Source organism: Cannabis sativa, chromosome X, assembly GCF_029168945.1.
Source record: "Cannabis sativa cultivar Pink pepper isolate KNU-18-1 chromosome X, ASM2916894v1, whole genome shotgun sequence".
In the NCBI taxonomy this organism is placed as follows: Eukaryota; Viridiplantae; Streptophyta; class Magnoliopsida; order Rosales; family Cannabaceae; genus Cannabis; species Cannabis sativa.
In genome coordinates, this window is record NC_083610.1 from 4,014,477 (window position 1) to 4,037,553 (window position 23,077).

At 33.6% G+C, this 23,077-nt stretch overlaps 2 protein-coding genes across 2 annotated transcripts; both read right to left on the reverse strand.

The window, feature by feature from the left end:
• Positions 1–13,378: 13,378 nt before the first annotated feature.
• On the reverse strand, positions 13,379–14,662 carry LOC133031952 (uncharacterized mitochondrial protein AtMg00810-like). The gene has a single exon (XM_061105751.1). The coding sequence runs from the start codon at positions 14,660–14,662 to the stop codon at positions 13,379–13,381; it is 1,284 nt and encodes a 427-aa protein (XP_060961734.1).
• A 5,459-nt stretch (positions 14,663–20,121) lies between these two features.
• LOC133031778 (uncharacterized) lies at positions 20,122–21,217 on the reverse strand. The gene is made up of 3 exons (XM_061105441.1): positions 20,778–21,217; positions 20,368–20,693; positions 20,122–20,290 (listed from the first exon to the last, which is right to left on the reverse strand). The coding sequence occupies exons 1-3, from the start codon at positions 21,126–21,128 to the stop codon at positions 20,122–20,124; spliced, it is 846 nt and encodes a 281-aa protein (XP_060961424.1). The 5' UTR covers positions 21,129–21,217.
• Positions 21,218–23,077: the final 1,860 nt, after the last annotated feature.

Consider the following 23,077-nt stretch of genomic DNA (forward strand, 5'->3'; position numbering starts at 1 on the left):
TAACAATGTACTTTATGTGGCAATGTACTTAAGTGAATAAACCCTAAACCTTATGTTTATTCAGGTCCTCTGAAATTTTTCTCAAATGTAAAATTAAGATGCGCATAAATATGAGAAAAATCAAAATAAGAGTTTCATTAATAATAACTTTATTTGTACAAATTACATAAGGGAACCAAGTCCCATGTTCTCTACATGATCCTTGAATTTATGAGGTGGCAAGCCTTTTGTCATAGGATCAGCAATCATCAATTCAGTGCTAATGTGTTGAATGACCACTTTATTTTCCTTAACACGTTCTCTAATAGCTAAGTACTTAATGTCGATGTGCTTGCTTCGACTTCCACTTTTGTTGTTCTTAGCCATGAAAACGCAGTTCGAATTGTCACAGAACATCTTTAGCGGCCTTGCAATGGAATCAACCACTCTAAGGCCTGAAATGAAACTCTTTAGCCATACACCATGTGATGTAGCCTCAAAACAAGAAACGAACTCAGCCTCCATAGTAGAAGTAGCAGTCAAAGTTTGTTTGTTACTCCTCCAGGACACAGCTCCACCAGCAAACATAAACACGTAACCAGATGTAGATTTACGTGAATCAGTACAACCAGCGAAATCTAAGTCTGAGTAGCCAACTACTTCTAGATTGTCAGTTCGTTTGAACATCAGTTTGTAATCCTTAGTACCCTGAAGATACCTCATAGCTTTCTTTGCAGCTTTCCAGTGGTCTATCCCCGGGTTACTCTGAAATCTTCCTAACATTCCGATAGAATAAGCAATGTCGGGTCTTGTGCACACCTGAGCATACATTAGGCTTCCGACAGCAGAAGCATAAGGAATGTTCTTCATTTGTTCTCTTTCAAAATCATTCTTTGGGCACTGGCTCAAATTTAATTTATCACCCTTCACAATTGGAGCAACGCTCGGTGAACAATCTTTCATATGAAATCTTTCTAAAACTCTGTTGATGTAGGCTTCTTGAGATAAACCTAAGATACCTCGGTATCTATCTCTATGAATCTTAATGCCTATGACATAGGATGCTTCACCCATGTCTTTCATCTCAAAGTTCTTTGAAAGAAATTGTTTCACTTCACGTAGCAACCCTTTATCATTGGATGCAAGAAGAATATCGTCCACATATAAAACAAGAAAACAGATTTTACTCCCACTTTCCTTCAGGTATATGCATTGATCCATGACATTCTCTTCAAATCCAAAGGAAGAGATGACATCATGAAATTTTAAATACCATTGGCGGGATGCTTGTTTTAATCCATAGATGGACTTCTTGAGCTTGCATACCAAATCCTGACCTTCACTAGAGGAGAATCCTTCTGGTTGTTTCATGTATACCTCCTCCTCTAGATCACCGTTCAGAAAAGCAGTTTTTACATCCATCTGCTCCAGCTCTAAATTAAAATGAGCAACTAATGCCAAGATGACTCTGAGGGAATCTGTAACACCCGTATTTTATAATAATAAACTCGTAAATTAATTTTAATAATTTATATATTAATAATCATATGGATCGGGATCCCGAGTATCAAAATACAAGTTAAAAGTACTTTACTTCTATATACATATATTATTTTTTTTTTCTGAGTTTAGCGGACATGCATCCTCAAAATACAGACTCAAAATAATAATGACCGAAACCCTCCGGGTTGCACTGCCGCGATATGTACAATCATGCCGAGTTCTACCTCACTGTTCCTCCAGCTTTGCTTTTCCTTTACCTACACAAGGTAGCAAACTGATGAGTCAACAGACTCAGTAAGATATGCAAGAAATATATAAAAGTATTGCAATGTCGGCTTTATGATTAAGCCGCCCTGAGCTCAATAACCAAGCTCACCAAATGGTTAAGAACGTTCTTAAGGGTAGTACGACTACTGTACCAAATACACTAAAGTACCAACTTTGTACTTGTGTTGGTAGAGCCCTAACTGTACTCCCGGGAATTACTAAGTGTTATACCACGAACACGACGTACCCTGGGTACTCGTGTTGGTAACACCGTAACCACATTAACATGCAATACTATACTAACACTCTAGTAATCATTTTAAATTAGTGTTAGTAGTATAACAATCAAAACAAGCACATACATTCATATATATATTCTTACGCTATCTTACCTCGTTCCGTGCTCAAGTGTGCCGGTCAGCCTGAGTGGAAGTGCAGCTCGACGTTTTACAGGGCCCTAAACCATAATGTTCAAAATCCGATGAGAGACTCGCTAAAACACTTATCGGGGATTTAAAATAGAAACTAAGCTTAACCCTATCGATAAATAGGATGACAATACCCTAAATTACTTAAAAACGGGAAAAACTAGGGCTCGGGAAAAAAACCCCAACCGGAAGACCGGTTCCCAACCGGAACCCCAGTTCCTGGGTACCAACCGGTCGACCGGTTGCGAGAGGCTTCTCAGAACCGGTCGACCGGTTCTGAGCTGGGGACAAAAATTCAATCCCCATGAATCCAAAACAAGCCCAAACTTTTCTATAACCTCCAGAATACCTGCTTATACCCCAAATAACACATTCCAACCATCAATTTATAATAAACAAGTCAAAACATAAATCCACCATTAGAGCCCAAATTGAAGTTCATAAACTCCAATTGACTCACAACAAGGTAACCCTCCCTTAAATTGATCCAAACCAGCAGCAAAGACATATAAAACACCAGGTTACACATTAGAATGACTCAGAAAACAAACAACCACAAAAACCAATAACTCAACTCTCACAACTCAACCTAAACCTAAGAAAAACATGAAAAAGATAGCTAAATAAAGATACCTTGAGTTGAGGTTTAAGAATTCAGCTGGAGTTATTGTTGAAGAGTTGGAAAAATCACAGCTTCAAGCTGCTCCTAGGGAATTCGAGAGCAAGAGAGAGAGAGATTGAAGAAGATGATGGTCTGATATTTTTTTCTAGGTCTTTCAAGAGAATAAAAAAATTAAACTTTTATATAAATCTATTACTTAATAGACTTAGCTATTGGGCTGAGTAATAATTTAAAAAATAAAGAATAATTAATAATAATAAAAGAGAACATTAAGCCACCAATCACCCCATATGAAAATTCTAAAATTCAATAAAAACTTCTAAGGACAATTAGTTATAAAATTTATTCCGGTCAAAACCCGATACCAATACCCTAACATTAAAATCTCGAAATAAAAGTGCTATAACATACAATATATGACTCTCTAAAGGCCCAACGCCGCTTTCCACCGCTTCCAAACACAAACACAGAAATTGGGTAATTAGACATAAAATAACATGACAACATATATGACACATTAAATATATTTCCAAAATATGCATTTCATAATTATTAATTAACCTCATACATAAATCTTAATTATTTAATAATACATGGTATTTATCATATGCGGTCTTTACAGAATCTTTCTTTGATACAGGAGAAAAAGTCTCCGTATAGTCAATTCCTTCCTCTTGAGTGAATCCTTTAGCAACAAGTCTCGCTTTGTACCTCTCAGTGTTGCCTAATGAGTCTTTCTTAGTTTTATAGACCCATTTACAGCCAATGGCTCTCGCCCCATTAGGCAACTTTACAAGTTCCCAGACTCTGTTGCACCTCATAGAATTCATTTCATCATCCATAGCATCGTACCACAATTTTGATTCTCTACTGTTCATAGCTTGTAAAAACGTTTCTGGATCATTTCCAATTCCAATATCAGATTCTAATAAATACACAACATAGTCTTTGTAAATTTTTGGTTCGATAGGTCTAGTAGATCTTCTTAAGACTTCACCAACAGGCTCTTGGGGAGCAAAGACGGCGGAGTTCGGCGGGTTGTTCAACGGTTGTGTGCAACTCTTGAACATTTTGATCTACTGGATTATCATTACCAACTTGTGGATCTTCAGTGATTGGTAATGGTTGTTGAACATTCGTTTGAACTACAGGAGTGTTAACCATTATCAATCTTGCTTTTGAAGTGGAAGGTTCTGAAGGATCTTTCTCAGGACCTAAGTCCTTTGATTGATCACTCCCACTGATCAAGGCATTCTCAAGAAATTTTGCATTCCTTGATTCCACAATTCTTGTGCTATGAGATGGACAATAAAACTTGTAACCTTTAGACTTTTCAGCGTACCCTATAAAGAATCTGCTTATGGTCCGTGGGTCCAATTTCTTCTCTTGTGGATTATATATTCTGACTTCAGATGGACATCCCCAAATGCATACATGATTCAAACTTGGTTTCCAACCTTTCCATAATTCAAAAGGAGTTTTTGAGACTGCCTTTGTTGGAACTCGGTTTAATATGTACACGGATGTCTTTAATGCTTCAGTCCACAAGGATTTAGGAAGATTAGAGTTGCTACTAAGCATACTCCGCACCATGTCCATTAATGTTCGGTTTCTTCTTTCTGCAACACCATTTTGCTCGGTGTACGGGCAAGGTGTAATGGGCAACAATCCCATTTTCTTCAAGAAACTTCGCAAATGCACCGGGTGCTTGTCCATCTTCTGTGTACCTACCATAATACTCACCTCCTCTATCTGATCTCACTATCTTAATTTGCTTGTTGCATTGTTTCTCTACTTCAGCTTTAAATATCTTAAAGACATCTAATGCTTCACTTTTATTATGAAGTAAGTAGATATACATGTAGCGTGAGTAATCATCTATGAATGAGATGAAGTATTTCTGACCATGTGACTCCATATTTGGAGTACATATATCAGTATGTATGATTTCTAATATTTCGAACTCCTATGGACACCAGTTTTGACAGACTTGGAGGTTAGCTTTCCCTTAATGCAATCCACACAAGTATCAAAGTCAGTAAAATCTAAGGTATTGAGTACCCCATCTTTTACCAACCTTTTAATTCTATCAATGGAGATATGTCCCAATCTCCGGTGCCACAATGTACGAATCCTCTTTCATAACACATCTTTTAGTGCCGGCGTGAACATGCATAACATTATTAGTGGTATCATTTTGTAAATTAAGGCAAGAAAGACCATCGGACAAAATACCATTTCCAACACATTGATTTATAATATAAATTGAAATATTTGTCTGAAAATGTAAAGGAAAAACCAAAGGGTATAAGTCTTGAAACTGAAATCAAGTTTCTAGAGAAACTTGGTACATAAAAGGTCTTTTCTAACTTTAAAACAAAACCATTTCTTAAAACTAAATTGCATGTTCCAATAGCTTCCACATGTGAGCCCATCTTGTTTCCAGATAAGATGCTTTGCTCACTTGCCACTGGCTTCCTTAGATTTTGAATATCCTGCAAGGAATTTGTTATGTGAATTGTTGAACCGGAATCAATCCACCATGTGTTAAGATTAACATTAGCCATATTAGATTCATAACATACTAAGGAAATTGGATTACCTTTGTCATCCATCCATTTCTTGAACTGGCTGCACTCTCTTTTCGCATGTCCCTTTTGTTTACAAAAGAAACATTTGATGGAATCTTTCTTTATGGCAGCCTTGGGAGCCATGGGCTTTTTCCCTTTGTTCTTCTTGAATGGCTTGCGTTTCTTAGGTTGAGTGGTCAGGTGAACACTTTCTCCTTGCTCCTGTAGAAGCTTAGCTTCCTCTTGAACACACATGGTCATCAATTCATTGATAGTCCATTTTTCTTTATGTGTGTTGTAGGAAATTTTAAAAGGCCCATACTGTGGAGGAAGATTGTGAAGGATGTAATGAACCAGGAAGGTATCAGGAATGATAACGTCGAGTTTCTTCAAATGAGCAGTGATGTCCCTCATTTTAGAAATATGTTCTCGAACTCCTTTAACACCGGTGAGTTTTGTGGACGAGAACTCTTGGATGAGGTTGATGAACAAAGATTTATCTGAAGTGTCAAACTGCTCATCCATAACTTTGATAAAGTCTTTCACCTTCTCAGGTGGCTCCACCGATCCACGCATTCCCATAGGAATTCTGGACATAATGAACATGATGCAGAGACGATTAGATTGCTCCCACTTTTCACGCAGTGCAATCTCGCGACGGTGCTAGTATCAGTGATAGCAGCTGGTTCATCTTTCCTTATTGCATAATCCATGTCAGTGCAAGCTAGGTGGAGAAGAACTCGTTCCTTCCAGATTTTGAAGTTGTCACTCCTAAGCTCAGGGATTTCACTAGTGATTTCAGCGTATTTAGAGGTGGATGAAATAGCTGCAAGAATAGGATTACAAAAAATTTAGATGTTAAAAGAATTGAGGCTTTAATGAATTCATGTTTTACCAATGTAGAAACATGATGAAGATGAAAATTTTATTAAATCTAAAATTGCCTGTGGGCTAAATTTTAAATCTAATAAAATTAGATGAACTTTATGATAGATTTAATGAAGTATTTAATTTAGATTAATGGAGGAATGAAATCTATCTTTAATTAAAATTTGTGATAACACTATTAAATTAAATCCTCATAACTCCCTGTGGGGTAAATTAAGAGAATTTAACTTAATATATTATCCTAATTAATTATAAAAATATAATAAAATCCCTGTGGGGTAAAATTATTATATTCAAATAATTAATTACAAGTTTTGTCCATTAAGGTGAATTTTAATTAATATATAATTTTATATAATTAAAGATGCTGTGGCTACTCCCTAATTATAAAAAATTATATTTTCACTTTAGACATTAGGTATTGGGCTCTACCTAAAAGTAATTTCGTTATTAACATAATAGACAATCACTGAGATTAGTGCTCCTAGTGTGGTCGTCCGAAGATCATTAAAAACCGTTCTAGATATGAGCATTTGTCCCAGGTTCATGTTTTCTTATGTCAAACCACAAAACTACTTACATTTTATTCATATTTTATTCATTTTATAAAGTTTTATGAATATTTTATGAATAATTTTATGAAGTTTTATGAAACTTAATTGCTAAATAAAATATTCAACCTATCTTAATGTTTGAATATTTCTAAATATATCTAGCACTATAAAAGGAATTTATGTATAGCATTTAAATCATACAAATCCAAATTAATTGCATTAAACATAAATTTGTCAAATAAATACAAAATAATACAATTAATGTATGATTATTAATTAAATGCTAATTCCTTAATATGAAATTAATGGCAGTTTTTTCAAAATTAATTTAGACAATAAATTGCATAAATTTGGTAATATATAATTCAATGCACAAATTAGCACAATTTTTACATGCCTAAATAAATCATGTAATAAATTACCAAATTAAACAAATTTCCATTTTCAATTTATACTATATATATGTATTAAACAAAAATGGAAAATTAACTAAATGCAATTTATTGACTAAATTAACACAAAAATAGGAAAATAATTAATGTTCCAAATAAATAAAAATTTATCAAAAATTCGGAATTTTTCCCTTTTTTTTTTTTTTTTTTTTTTTGAAAAATCCATACTGCCAAACGACATGTCGTTTTTGCAAAAAGAAAAACGACACGTCGTTTTTTCCAAAATTTGAAGGGGCTGAAAATGCAGAAGAAAACGACACGTCGTTTTCCCTAACAGAAAAACGACACGTCGTTTTACTCAATGCAGGGCTGATGCATAAGACTATAAACGACATGTCGTTTTCCACAATGTGAAAAACGACATGTCGTTTTTCAACAACGACAGCTGCAATGTGCCATTCAAACGACACGTCGTTTTACCCCAAACGACACGTCGTTTTCTCCAAACGACATGTCGTTTTGCGTCGTCTTCTTCAGCGAACCGGGTCGATTTTGACCCGTTTTTCTGCACGCGGGTCCGTCGAACCCGACCCAAACCCGATCGGAAATTGCGTTTCCGACGACCAAATTGCGTGTTTTCAAATCTAAAATGTTCTAAATCAAATAATAAAGAGATCCACATAGATTTTATGCACGAAAACACGAAAAAATATATACTTTAATATCACGAAATTATTCTGGTCCGAAAAAGTTTTAACCGGAAAAAATTTCCATCCTTAAGTTTTTCAATAGATTTTCAATGCTTAGATCGATCTATAATACTATACGAACATAGCAATATATTTAGAATTCGAAATAAACATCGAAAAATGAAAAATGGAAAAAACCAAAATGGACCGATCGTGTTTATATATATATGCATGTATATATCACATAAATAAAAATGAATACTATGAATGTATTATGCGATAAAACATATATATAATATACAATATATATATATAAACATATATACACGTAAAGAAAAAAAAATAGAAAATGTATATATATACAGTACGTGTATAAGTATATAATATATATATAAACTGAATAAAGATATATATATGTATATACGTATGAATTTTATATATACATTTGGGATTATATGAATATACGTATATATATACACCAACCGAAAGAAAATGTTTATATATGAATAGTGTATATAAGTGTATATATATATATGAAACTCAACCAAAATCAAGGCAGAGATAAATCCGCTCTGATACCAACTATTAGACTATATATATAGTGTATGTAATATAGCATATACAAATGATATGAAATGCGGAAAATAAACTGTAATCATATCAATAATATATGCAATGAAAGGATCGATGTACCTCCAGCCATTGATCTTTGAGCTTCAATCCCTGCGATAGCTTCGGTATTGGAGTTCGGGCTTCCTCGCTCTCTCAACTCTCTTTAGATGGAATTTGCTGAATAAATTCAGAATGAGTGAGGAGCTCGGGGACCGAGACCCTATATTTATAGGTGAGATACTCCATCAGTATCTGGGCCACATTAATTGTCAGAATATTTTGACAATTAATTCAGGAAATCAAATCAGGTAATGAATATAGAAATCTGACAATATATAGAATATTACATAATTGATTTTGTCCAGATTCAATGAATATAAAATATTCATTTATTAGAAAATCAATTATTTATTTATTTCTTTAAATAGAAAATCATTTCCTTAATTAGAAAATAATTTCCATAAATAACAATATTCTAATAACTATAACTTTAGTCTTGCTTTCCAATTTGCCTAATTTTAAAAAACTCGATATGTTATCTTAGCCTTAATTAGTAGTGAGTTGAGTGGTCTAGAATGAAAGATGAAATTGTAAGTTGTTTTTGTTAATGAAATACATGGAAGATGATGTGAATTGGGTTGAATAAGATAAGATTAGGTATAGCCAAATAGTGAAAGAAACTTTCAATTTCACTATATCTTTCTTGTTATGTTTCTTTCTTGGTATAATCTGTGTGTGTGAGTCTTTATGCACTGTAAACTACAATCCCAGAAGAGAATATAACTGAGAGATCAAACTTTGATATAGAACTTGTATTATGCATCTCTAGATGTGTTACTATGGTGTTACTAACACATCTATAGAATACAGAAGACAAAGAAAATGGATTCAGGTAAATTTTCATATTGTTAATATTGTTCCACAAAATCTGCTTCTTTCATATTGTTATACATGTTATGTAAAATTGTAAAGACTCCCATATAGATATATAAATATATATATATATATATATATAATTGATCTACAATATTGGCCATTTGATATGCTCTTCCCCATATTGTTTATTGTCCTTTACACCAAGTGCAAAAAAAAAAGTCTGAATTCTGGTGTCCATTTAATGAGCATTATATCAAATCAAGAGTTACATTACACATGTTTATCTTATGGCTAGAGAAAATTTGTTAAATCAGCACTCTGTGATGATTATGAAACTCTGTGAAAGTGAACCAAAAAGGTTCATGACTAGTATTTGGATAACAAGGAAAATGTCTAGAAGAAGGAGATTGTCACTACATTGTAATTGTTTTGTTGTTTGCTGTTTAATTGATGAGAATTCTTTCTTCTTGATTGAAAAAAGAAAAGAAAAGAAAGAAGGAATGACATTACACTATAGAGATAAATTGACACTAATAGCCACTAGAAATGAGCATATAACATATTTATTTAATTACTAGATTAATTGTCACGTGCAAGGCACGTGGTTAGTTAGTTAAATATAATGTTATTTTATGAAAGTATTGGATTATAAAGTATGAAGAGAAAACAATACAAAAAATTTAAAAGAAAATTAAATGTTATAAGCTATTGGTAACTAAACTTGGTAGTGCTTATTCATGGTAAATTTTGGTGACCGGGGTGAAATTCTTTTCTTTTCTGCCCCCTAAAATCTTGTCAGCAGTTTCCACTTCACCTTAAAAGCTCTTCAAACAACTTATAAATTCTGCCATCAAATAAACATGACATATTGGATTAGCAAAATAACAAACTCAAACAAGCGTTGGAAGAAGTGATTTCAATGAAATAAATCACCATTTACTTTGTTTGAAATCATAGCCTATAAAAAAATAATATGGTTTCCTCTTATACCTAAATTTTATGAGCATTTCTATCATATCATGGAAACAGTAGACATCTGTGACATATAAAAGCTACAAACACGGAGAAGAAAATGATATAAGGAAAAAATAATAAATTTCATAAATTTGATCACATAGAACATATTAAAAAAACTTTCTAGAACTCAACGGGGTTTCTCCAGAAGCCCATTTGCACAATGATGACCCTCCCACAATTCAAGCCCACCAATCACCATCCCCAGCATAAACACCACAGGCTGCTTCACTTTCCTTCCTTAGTTCAATACCAGGCGGGTTCGGCCACACTAATATCAACACTTGAAACTAAAATATAAGCTAAAAATAATGAAGATAGTACCTTTACTCATGGTTTGATATAAGTAGGATGAAAATAGATAAGAAAAATAGTAATAAATAATGTGAACATTTGTCTCTTTTTGCATCTATATTGTTTACCAAAAATCAGAAAACAGTGTGATTTAGAATGAGTTGAAGCAACCCTTTCAAGAGAATAAGCGGGATTTCTAACCCGAACATGTAAACTTAAACCAAGTTGGGAGCAGTAGCAAGCTCAGGTAGGAGAAGAAAGGAAAGAAAACATTTATATGTGTTTCCCTAGAGCACCTACCCATTAATTCGTGAACATGGGCATCAAGTCTTATTTTACTACAGTGAAAAATTTATTATAACAATTTAAATTAGGGCCAGTGAAACAACGCATATAAACTGAAATTAAAAATAAATTCTCACTCAAAAATACAAGCCTTGAGCAAGTTACAAAAGTTTTTACACAATCTACAGAACCCTCAACAAAACATTTGAAAGAGGACCAAGCAAATCATATACCAATCATAAAATATACAATATATGTTCAATTCAAAGTCTTAATGCTTCAAATCATATAATTAAATACAACCCACCTATTTTATGCACATAGCTTTCCCTCTTACATGTCAGAGTTTCCCTTAAGAGCTATAAGAGCTGCATTCAACAATATTAAACACTCAATAATTAAGTACCAAAACTCACAAAAATAACAAAATTCTTCAAACATATAGAAGAAGAAAAAAAGTTCATTTACCCTCATTTGATTACTAAAACATTAGAGAGGAAAGGGAATAGAATCTGAGTTTATGCAGTAGCTACTGAAATGGTCCATTAAAATTACACTAATAGATAAAAAAAAGTCTTTTCACTAATGGACCCAGATCGGGCAGTAAATTGAGATTTTGAGAACAGAAAAAAAATATATATATAATATCTAGAAATACCAAATAACAAAGTGAGAGTTAAGATTTTACCATTTTATAGTAATAATCATATTTTTCATGCATTGGTTAGAATCGTCTTCTATGTTCAGTATCAGACAAGACTTCCTAATAAGTGGGCAGATAATGTTACTGTTTAAAGTTTTATGACTTGTATCTAAGAGCACTAAAGTTACAGCCATATTTGGTAGAAGAAACCTGTCCATAGTAGTTAATGCCTACAAAATCCAACTTCTCAAATATACTATTGATGTAAGAGAGTCATGGAGTTGGCCAATAAAGCAGCAGCAATATCAAATAGACTGTATGGACGCAAATAATAGTTAAAAATCTGAAATTTCAAAAGAAGCTTATTGACTATTCGATTTGGTAAGATGATATGACAAAAGAAGTCACAAAGATTAGAAAGTAAGAAGCAAAGAAGTTCATTATAAATTTATAGCTAGTGAGCCAAATATGACAAAAAGGAACTCTCTTACAACTACTAATTTTTTTTAATAGAGCTCCTATAAGGAATAAATACCTTCGTTCATGGATATAGACTATAGTCATAGGCCTTTAGTGTGCTATAGTTATTTAATTCATAGCATGTTGGTCTTCGCCCATTGGCAACGCAGAAGTTGCAACCTCCACCATATCAGGATAGTCCAAGCCAATTGTAAGCATGCAGAAGATATGAGGTTCATTAAAGGTTACCCAAGAGTCCACTATGTCTGATACACAGTCACCAACAAGCCTGGAATGTTAAATTAAGAGTTAAGAAAACCCACATAAATGTCTTATTGATAAACCCAAAATTCAAATGCCGGTTAAGAAACCAATTCGAGGGGAAAAGGGGTTTTGGTGACGTTAGTGCCGTTGGCGAAAGGAGAGGAAGGGATTTGAAGATCACATTCTCTGCAATCACAATCTGTATTATTAGGTCGGCGACATGGGAGGGATGAGAGAGTCCTTTAGCGGGAGGAGAGTGGTTGGAATTGGAAGGTCGGGAAAGGCTGATTACTCTCAGATTTTGAAACAAAGTGGGTTCGATTAAGGGGTCTACAATATCGGACGGTGCCCAACCAAGTTCTATGCGGTTAGTAGGTTCGATTGTGGCTCTGTTGGGGGTTTGGAGTTCTGTACAGTTTGTAGGTTTGATCGTGGGAGAGAGATCGTGAGACAGGGCCTAGTATTCATATTCTTTAACAGAGGAGTTAACTTCCGTTAATTTTTACAAAGAGAAAAATAAAACGTTAAAGTATAACCGTTAAACCAACAAAATCTGTTAGATAGCCATATTTTATATATACTAGGCAGAAGTTACGTGGCTAGCCACGTATAGTTAGTTTTATTTTAGGTTTTAGTTATAGTTATAGTTTTTTTTCAAATGTCATACGTAATATTAAAATAAATAATGCTCAATATAGAATGATAATTGTAGAAAGAATAATAATAATTTGAAGAAAGAGAATGTATAATTATGTAATATATTGAAATATGTATATGTATATATATACTGTGTAAAGTTTTGAGAAATAAAAATTATTGCAATAAGCAGAGAATGGCGAGAGAAATTGACAAGAGAGAAGGATTCAATTGAATTAATTGAATTGAATGAAGATTACAGAGGTATATATATACAAGTACAGCAAATAGCAAAAGAGGAAACTAACCAAGTAACTAACTTAACAGACTGAACTAATCAACCTAATAAACACTTAACAGAATTAACTGTCAACAGAAATAACAGTAAGCTAATATCCCCCCCTCAAGATGGACTGTAAATATCATCAACAGCCATCTTGCGGACATGGGAAAGAAGAGTAGTAGAGGGAAGAGGCTTGGTAAAAGCATCGGCTAACTGCAGAGTTGTGTTGACTGGAATTAGTCGAATAGTGGAAGCTTTGATCTTCTCTCTGATGAAGTGACAGTCAAGGTCAATATGCTTGGTTCGTTCGTGGAAGGTGGGGTTATTTGCTATGTGGATTGCGGACTGGTTATCGCAGTAGATAAATGCAGGAGTCGGCTGAGGGATTTGGAAATCATTCAGGAGGTACTGAATCCATGTTATTTCGCTGCCTGTGCTAGCCAAAGCACGATATTCGGCCTCTGCAGAGCTTTTAGAAACAGTGTTCTGTTTCTTTGTTTTCCAGGAGACTAAACAATCGCCGAGGAAGATACAAAAACCAGTGATGGAGCGTCGAGTTGTTGGACATGCAGCCCAGTCGGAGTCCGAGAACCCACGGAGGTGTAAAGGAGAACTGGATTTGTAAAGCAAACCTTGGCCGGGACTCCCTTTTAGATATCGGAGAAGATGGTTAATTGCTTGCAAGTGAGGTGTCCGAGGAGAAGACATATATTGGCTCAAAGTGTTCACAGCGAAAGTGATATCAGGCCTGGAGAGAGTGAGATACAGTAGTCTGCCTATGAGTTGTCGATAGGATGAGGGATCGGCTAAGAGAGTGCCTTGCTGATCATCAAGCTTACTTCGAGGATCCATAGGGGTTTTAGTAGGCTTGCTGCCTGTGTAACCAGTGTCTTCAAGGAGCTGCAGTGTGTATTTTCGTTGAGAGAGAAAGACACCTTCGGGAGAACGAGCAATTTCAAATCCCAGAAAATATTTGAGAGGTCCTAAGGCCTTAAGTTGAAACTGTGCATGAAGAGATGCTTGTAATTGATGCAGCAAGTTGATGTTAGGTCCAGTGATAATAATATCGTCGACATAGACGAGTAGAGCAATGAAGGTGTTATGTGATCCTTTGGTGAATAATGTGTAATCTGCTTGTGATTGGGAGAAGCCTTCGGTTAAAAGAGCATCAGAAAGCTTTTTATACCATTGTCGAGAAGACTGTTTGAGACCATAGATGGATTTATGAAGTTTGCAAACTAAAGTGGAGTTGTCTTCAGTGTTGGGAGGGGTGAAGCCGGGAGGTAATGTCATGTAGACTTCTTCTTGAAGATCGCCGTTGAGGAAGGCATTATTGATGTCAAGTTGAAGAGTCGGCCAATTCTTGATGGAGGAAATAGCCAATAGAAGTTTGAAGGTGACCATCTTGGCGACAGGGGAGAAAGTATCAAAAAAATCTAACCCTTCTTGTTGAGTGTACCCTTGAGCAACAAGACGAGCTTTGCATCGCTCAACGGAGCCATCACTATTATATTTGATCTTGTAGACCCAACGACATCCAATAGCTCTTTTGTTGGGGGTAATTTGATCACCGTCCAAGTTTTATTTTTGAGGAGAGCAAAAATTTCATTGTCCATAGCATCATTCCACACCTTGTATTGACTAGCTTGTTTGTAATTTTTTGGTTCAAAGAGAGCAGTAACTGCAAGAATAAACGCTTTATGAGATGTAGAAAGTTTGTCATAAGAAAGAAATTTATGTAATGGATGTGGAGTAGAAGATTGGTCTTGGATTGCAGAATTGCATTCATAATCTCGTAGATAAGTAGGGGGTCTAGTTGGACGAGAGGTTCTTCTTGTTGCTGTAGGATTTGGAGCAGTGGGATTGTGAGTAGGTTCTGGTGCAAGGGAAGTTGTGGTAGGGGCTGCTGATGTATTTTCTGGATCGGCAGGAGCAGTAGCATGAGGCATATGTGCACCAGAAATGTCGATAGGAGCTGCTGGTGTATAGTTTGTGTCAGCAGCTGGTGGATTTGCGTGGATAGCAGGGGCTGTGGTAGTGGTGATATGGTCAGGTGCATTAGTATGCATTGATGCAGAAGGATGATCTGTAGAGAAGTCACTCACATATGTGTTAGTTAAATGAGATGAAGGGAAAACCATATGAGAGAAAGGATCATCATTAACAACATTTGTATTAAGTGTCTTGAAAGGAAAAATATTTTCATGAAAATATACATTTCTAGATATGAAAATTTGCTTTGTATTTAAGTCATATAATTTGTAACCTTTGATTCCTTGGGGATACCTTATGAAAACACAAGGTGTGGCTCTTGGTTCAAATTTGGTACGATTGGCATTTAGAGTAGAGGCAAAAGCTAGGCACCCGAAAGTTCTGAGATTAGAATAATCAGGGGTGAGATCGAAGAGGAGTTCAAAGGGAGTTTTCTTGTGAAGAAGGGGAGTAGGGGTTCTGTTTATTAGAAAGGCTGCTGTCATGATACATTCAGACCAGAATTTTATGGGCATGTTTGCTTGAAAGAAAAGGGCACGGGCCACATTCAATAGGTGCTGATGCTTTCTTTCAGCAATGGCATTTTGTTCAGTAGTTTCCACACAAGTGAAGTCATGCATAATTCCAAGTTTAGCAAAAAGATTTTTAAACACAAGTTCAGGTGCATTATCAGAACGAAATCGTTTAATTATGCACTTAAATTGAGTTTTAACATATGAAATGAATTGAGGAATTATGTCAATAACATCAGATTTGTGTTTCAAAAGGTAGATCCAAGTGAATCTTGTATGATCATCAACCAAGGTAAGAAAATATTTGAAATTAGAATGAGAAGGTATATGATAAGGACCCCAAGTATCACAATGAACAATATCAAACTTATTATTAGCAATAGAAGCATTATTAGGAAAGGGTAACTTTCTTTGTTTAGCAAGAGGACAAACAAAACAAGGAGAATTCTTGTGTAAAGAATTAAAGGTACAATTCAGTTTATCACTAAGAAGGGCAAGTCTTTGTGGAGATGGATGTCCCATTCGAGAATGCCATAGCTCAGCCGAGACAGAGAATGCATGAGCAGTATGCATAGGGGTATCCATCATGTAGAGACCATTGATGACACTACCTTTGCCAATCACCTTCCGGTTGTGCTTGTCCTGAATTAAAAAGTTATCAGTATTTAATTTCACAGTAATGGAGCCATTATTTGTCAAGCAGCTGACTGAAATAATGTTGTATTTAAAAGTTGGAACATAAAGGACATCAGTGAGAGTTAGATCATCATTAATAGCTATGGAACCACTTTTATTGACAGAAAGAGATTCATTATTAGGAAGAAGCAACCTGGTTTTTACTGTATGATAAATGGCCTGAAACAAATTAATATTGTTGCATATATGACGAGTTGCACCAGAATCGATTATCCAAGATTCATTTATTGGTGTTGTGTTATGGTGTGATAGTATGATACCTGTAGCTCCTGTGGAAGAACTAGGATCGGCAGTGGGCATACCAGGTTGTTGATTGGCAAGAAGATTCAATAGTTGTTGATATTGAAGAGCATTAAGTTGTGGCAGGAGAGTGTGGCCTTCATCACCAGGTACTTTGGAATCGGTACTGGTTTGGATTTGGTTTGCTGAAGCTTCTTTTGATTTGTTCTTGAATCCAGGGGGATATCCATGGATTTTATAGCATTTTTCAATGGTATGGCCAAGCACATTACAGTGTGTGCAAAAGGGTCTATTTCTTCTTGGAGGATTATTTTTCGATCCTTGAGTATCAGGTTTGGAAGTGTTGTTTTTATCTGTCTGAAACGCAAAAGCCATATTAGAGTTCGAATCATTTCCAGAGACAAGATTACCTTTCTGGTTTTCTTCCTGAGTTACTAAATGAAAAACTCGATTGGCTTCAGGCAGTGGATCCATCAAAAGAATGCTGCTTCTAATCTGAGAAAAATGATCCGAAAGTCCCATTAGAAAGGACATGATGTACTCCATGTGGTGGTGTTCTTGGAGCTTCTTTACACCACCACAGGTGCATCCATTGCAGGTACAGTTTGGCCTATAGTTGGACAATTCTTCCCATATAGTCTTGAGACGGGTATAGTATATACTGATGCTTTGGCTTTCTTGTCGAAGATTCATCAAACTTTTCCTGAGATTGAATATGTGTGGCCCGTTTCTTTGATGAAACCTAACCTTTAAGTCAGTCCAAATGGCGGCTGCAGATTCATCATAGAGCAAACTAGAGGAAATTTCCTTAGAAACCGAGTTAAGAATCCAAGATATCACAATATTATTATTTCTAATCCATGCATTATAGAGATTAAAATCAGAAGTATGAGGTTTAGAAATAGAACCATCTAAGAATCCCAATTTATTTTTGACTGAAATGGCAAGTTGCATAGCTCGGCTCCATGATATGTAATTGTCTTGTCCAGTTAAAGGTTGAGAAACAAGAATGTTACCATGGTTGTCTCCATGGTGGAGATAATAAGGATCTGAGGGATCCTCCAAAGGGCTTCTTTGGTTGATGAATTGATTTGCAGAAACGGCAGAAGCTGCAACTCCAGTTTCAGCTTCGACTTCTTGATTGTTGTTCGACATGGCAGATCAGAAGAGAACACTGGAAAGAAAATCCAGGCAAGAGAGGACACGATTTCACGAAAGAAATCAGCAAAGAACAGGTAGTAGATTGATAGAACAGGGCACCACCATTGCCGGAGAAGAAAGCACGGCTTGGCAGGAAGAAAGTGCGGAAGCGAAGGAGATCAGAGGAGAATCTTGATTCTCCGCTCTGATACCATATTGCAATAAGCAGAGAATGGCGAGAGAAATTGACAAGAGAGAAGGATTGAATTGAATTAATTGAATTGAATGAAGATTACAGAGGTATATATATACAAGTACAACAAATAGCAAAAGAGGAAACTAACCAAGTAACTAACTTAACAGACTGAACTAATCAACCTAATAAACACTTAACAGAATTAACTGTCAACAGAAATAACAGTAAGCTAATAAAAATTAAACTCAAAATGTTAATAAAATATTTAAAAGCAATAATAATACATTCATAAAATTAAATTTTAATATTGTTGATGTATATTAGAAAAAATAATGCTTAAGGTTTATTAAATTAAAGAAAACAATGTAAGAAGTTTTCAAAATTAAAAAGAAACACACTACAAGAAACCAACTTTTTAGCAACAAAAGTTTAGCTACCAAATGTAGTTGGTAGCAGTTAATTAATATTAGTTACTAAATTTTCGTAGCAAAATGATTTTGTAGCAATAATAAAAAAAATACTATATGAGTTTCCTACCAAATATTTTAGTTGCAAATTTATATTTTTAGCTACAATTATCTTTGGTAGCTAACATTTTGAGCACTAAATAAAAATTTGCTACTAAATTTTAGTAGCAAAATGAGTTTTAATCAAAATGACACTAAATATGCTTGTTACTAAAAATTTTGGTGGCATATGAATACTTTTAGCTACTAGTATTTTTTGTAGCTAAAATTTTATATTGGCGTAAAATATAAAGTTGATGCATTTTGTGTATATTGGAATTTATTGCAATTATAAATTTATTGCTACTAAATTATATCATATTTTTACACTAGTAAATAAATATTTCTAGTTAAAGTGTTTTATGTATTACTAATTAATAAATGTAGAATGTAATATAATATATATGTAAGAATAGTAAACATAAAAACATAATTAAATCTGTACTTGTGCTCCAAATTAAAAAAATTAATCTATATTTTCTTAAAAAAACAATATGTATATAAATTATATTTTGTTCTAATATTAAAGAAAGGTAAAAAGAAATAATTAAATTTATAATAAATGAACAAGATAAACTAAATTTAAAAAATTATAAACGCCATAAAAAATTGAAAGAAAAATAATGTAATAAACAACTACATAAGTCATATAGGATACATATAACTTTGTTGAAACAAAGATACTAGATGGACCCTCTAATAAGCTTCAGTAAAAATTTCAAAGAAACCAACATAGATAAAAGCATCTTAGGGAAAAAAAAAAGCACTTACTACCTTAAAACAAATTAATAAACTGAAAGGTTTGCATAACACAATAACAATATTTCTTTTATTGTGATCACTCAATTTAAGCACTCCATCTTCTGTAATTTCTTCTAAAAATTGGTCAGCCCATTCCAAACGAATTTCATCAATTTCTTGTTTTGTATAAGTTTTTTTCCCATTCCACTGCAATGAGTAAGGTAAGTATTAGTTCATATAGTAGTATTTATAATAGAATAGAAAAATATTTTATTATAGTGTATATACCCCAAATATATATATATAACTTACTTGAGTGGTTAGCCAATTGATAGGTCTAGAATTCATGCAAAATTCACGCATGTATCTCATTAGATAATATCACACTCAAAATCCGATATTTGTTGAGGACACTGCACATATTTATGAAATAAAAACACATAAATATTTTAAAATTTATAGAATAATTACTATATTGTTATATTAATGTAATTTTATTTTACAACTTACTTTTATAGATTTCCATGTAATGCCAGACTTTTTTGGCTGCCTATTATTGGAATCATTGTAGTAATCAAAAGTCCTAATAAACAAAAGAAATATTAAAATAATTTAAAAATAAAAATTAAATTAGACTAAACCATAATATTATTTAACTTACATTGCCATTAGAGATTTAATTTTACTAGGCGGGGGTAATCCAATTGAGTCAAGCCAATAACATGTTTCACGCAATACATCAATAATTGCTAGCATCCAATGGTCTCCGTTGACCACCAAAGTAAGATATTATATGTAAGTCAAATATATTGATAACATAAATAATTAACTAAATAATTCTTACCCAGTATTAACAGAAAGCAACCAAAATTGTCCCGCTTCTGTTCCTTCCATGCGATCTGCCATTGTCATTGCATTTTGTGCTTGACATGAATCCAAAGCTAAAATTGGATGAAAGAAACGAAAATATTGTGCTCGATTTGCCTTCACCAACTTTTCATGTAAGATCCTAAATATTACAATTAGATTAATAAGGAAAAAATATTATTTAGTGCATTAAGTGTAATTTAAAGATAAATTTTTTACCTAATGTAAAATACTATGCAAGCAGCTCCAATCCGTTTCATAGTGCCTAGATGAATTACATCAATAGGTGAAATATGTAAATATTCATCATTATCCAAAATTTCTGGGTCCATGACCATGGAAAAAGTGTGTGAAGCTTTTATAAATCGAACAGCTAGTAATGCAGCTTTTACACCCTTTGGAGTGTCCTTAGGAATCTCAAATTTAATTGGAGAATCTCGCACTTCTTCTAAATTTGAGGACGATTTAGTGGGTTTTTGTGAAGATGAGGGTTGATCTTTTTCTTTACTTGGCTCCAGTTGCGTGAAAAAACTATTTTGTTTATCCTGAATCAAAAAAAAATTGTTATAATTTATTTTAAAGACATGAAAAAAAAAATATGTGAGAGTAAATTTATGTTCTAATAAAACCATTGATGGAATTCTGATTGGTGACTCTGATGATCGTTCCTCTAATAATCTGCCTTGTTGTGATTCATAGAATATTTTCATATTCTCTTGAACGATTCTTGCAACATTATTATCTTGATCCTTCCTTAGATCTTCAATGATTTTCTCTAATTTGTCCAAACGTTCTTCTTCAATCTCTTTATGTTTGGATGATAATTCCACTGAGATCTTTTTTCCAGGTGTAGGACCTAAACCTCGTAACCAACCGTATTTTCCTTCACCTAACACCTGCCTATATATAGCAGCCTCATCAACTACTAGTAGCAAGCCATCTTCAAATTGAATAAGTTTGTCTCGTCGCAACTCAACCATTTCATTCTACAATAACAATAAAATAATGATTTATTACTTTTACAAAAACGATTAAATAAAATTATTAACTTTTAAAGTTAACATACATATTTTTCCTTGGCTATTTCGTTGATCCATCCATTCTCAATCGTATAATGAGTTTTTCGAAACATTTCGATCTCTCCACACTTCATAGTTTGTTGTTGTACTTCATCACCTATGCTTTGTTTTGATTTCTGTAATACATTTAAATAATAAATAAAATTAAAATATAATAATATTGTAATGCTATTATACGAAAAAAAATGCTACCTCTTCATGTAAGTATTGAATAAAGGATTTTGTTCCACCATAATGCATAAAAGAAACTTTTGCTCTATTTTTAGAACACAAATTTGACTTTTTCTACATAACATATTTCATGTCAGTATTAAGAATTTAAAAGTATTAAATGTGTACAAATTGAAGAAATATTATGATACCTTCCATTCTTCATTAGAAAAACAGTTTTTACACATCCATTCCCAGTCTTCGTCTGTTAGCACCAACTTTTTAGGTCGATTTTCTAATGGATTTTTACCTTCCTCGATAAGAGATTTGTATTTACTGTGGCATTTGTTACGGTAGCCCCTATATCTCTCTTGACAATAGTGATTGCAAATAGTTTCGAGGTATGGATCTTTTTTAAAATCTATGTCAAAGATGTCCTAAAAAAAGATAATTATTAAATGAATTATAAAATTATAGCTTTATGTACATAAAAATTGTATTATAAATATGTATACCATGATGCGAGCATATACAGCTTTCTTATCTTCTGGAGGAATTTTGGCCCAACCACTATACTGAAGTGGAGCATGATGACGTACTTTTACACCAACAGTGTTTCCAAATATAGTTGCATTTAGCCCATACACTCTAAGTTCACCTTTCCTATAAGAAATTATTTTCTTACTTGTATCATTTTTTGATGAACGTCTAACTCCATCCCCACGAGTAGGGCCACGGGTGTTCTTCTTTGACTCTGTCCATAATTACAATATAATTTGTGATATAACTATATTTATGTATATATTATCTTAATTAAGTCATGTATGTATGAACGGTTTGTACCTAACAATTCTTGAATTTCATCATCAGATGGTGTTGTTGAATCTTCATTTGGAGAACAAGGCACAGGAGGTGGAAATTTTGTAGATGTTGAATCATTATTATGTGTCTTCTTTGGACCAAATGACCTTGTACGGCTTAATGGTAGATCACGTGACTTCTTATTTGACATGACTGTAAAACTGAAAAATACAAAATTAATTAGTATTGCATGTAACAAATTTTTATATTGAAAAATTAAAAAAACAAAAAATTGACGCACTTTATACTTAATTAGTTTTATTACTCAATATTATATTTTCAGAATCATCAAGTTACAGTTCTTCTTCTGTATCATCATTGTGATTTATTGGAATATCACTAAATACTCCATCATCACATTCTATATCTTCGATATCATCCCGAATAAGATTGATATTACTTATTGTTGAATCAAAATTTAAATCAATATTATTCGAAAATTCTTCTTGATATGCTTCAGAACCGATGATAGTGGGATCTTCATCATCATCTTCACCATGATCTGGCTTTGGTGGTATATCCCAAATGTGGCGATGATTCACTTTCTGCACTACTTTCCAATCTTTATTTTTTTTTAATATCATCTAAATAAAAGACTGAACATACTTGATTCTTCTTCCCAATTTTTTTACTCTTTACTCTAATTATTGTGTTGATTCTTCACTTCTTGGAGCATGTAATTTATTTCTAAAATTCTAAAAACTAAAACCCTAAGTTTTGTTTCTAGATTTTATTTTAGAAATCAATCACACTTCACAGTGTAATGACTCAAAAAATTTGGGCTCTGCAATTCGATCCAATAGCAGCACGGGCTCAAAATAAGAGCCCAACCTCAAAAC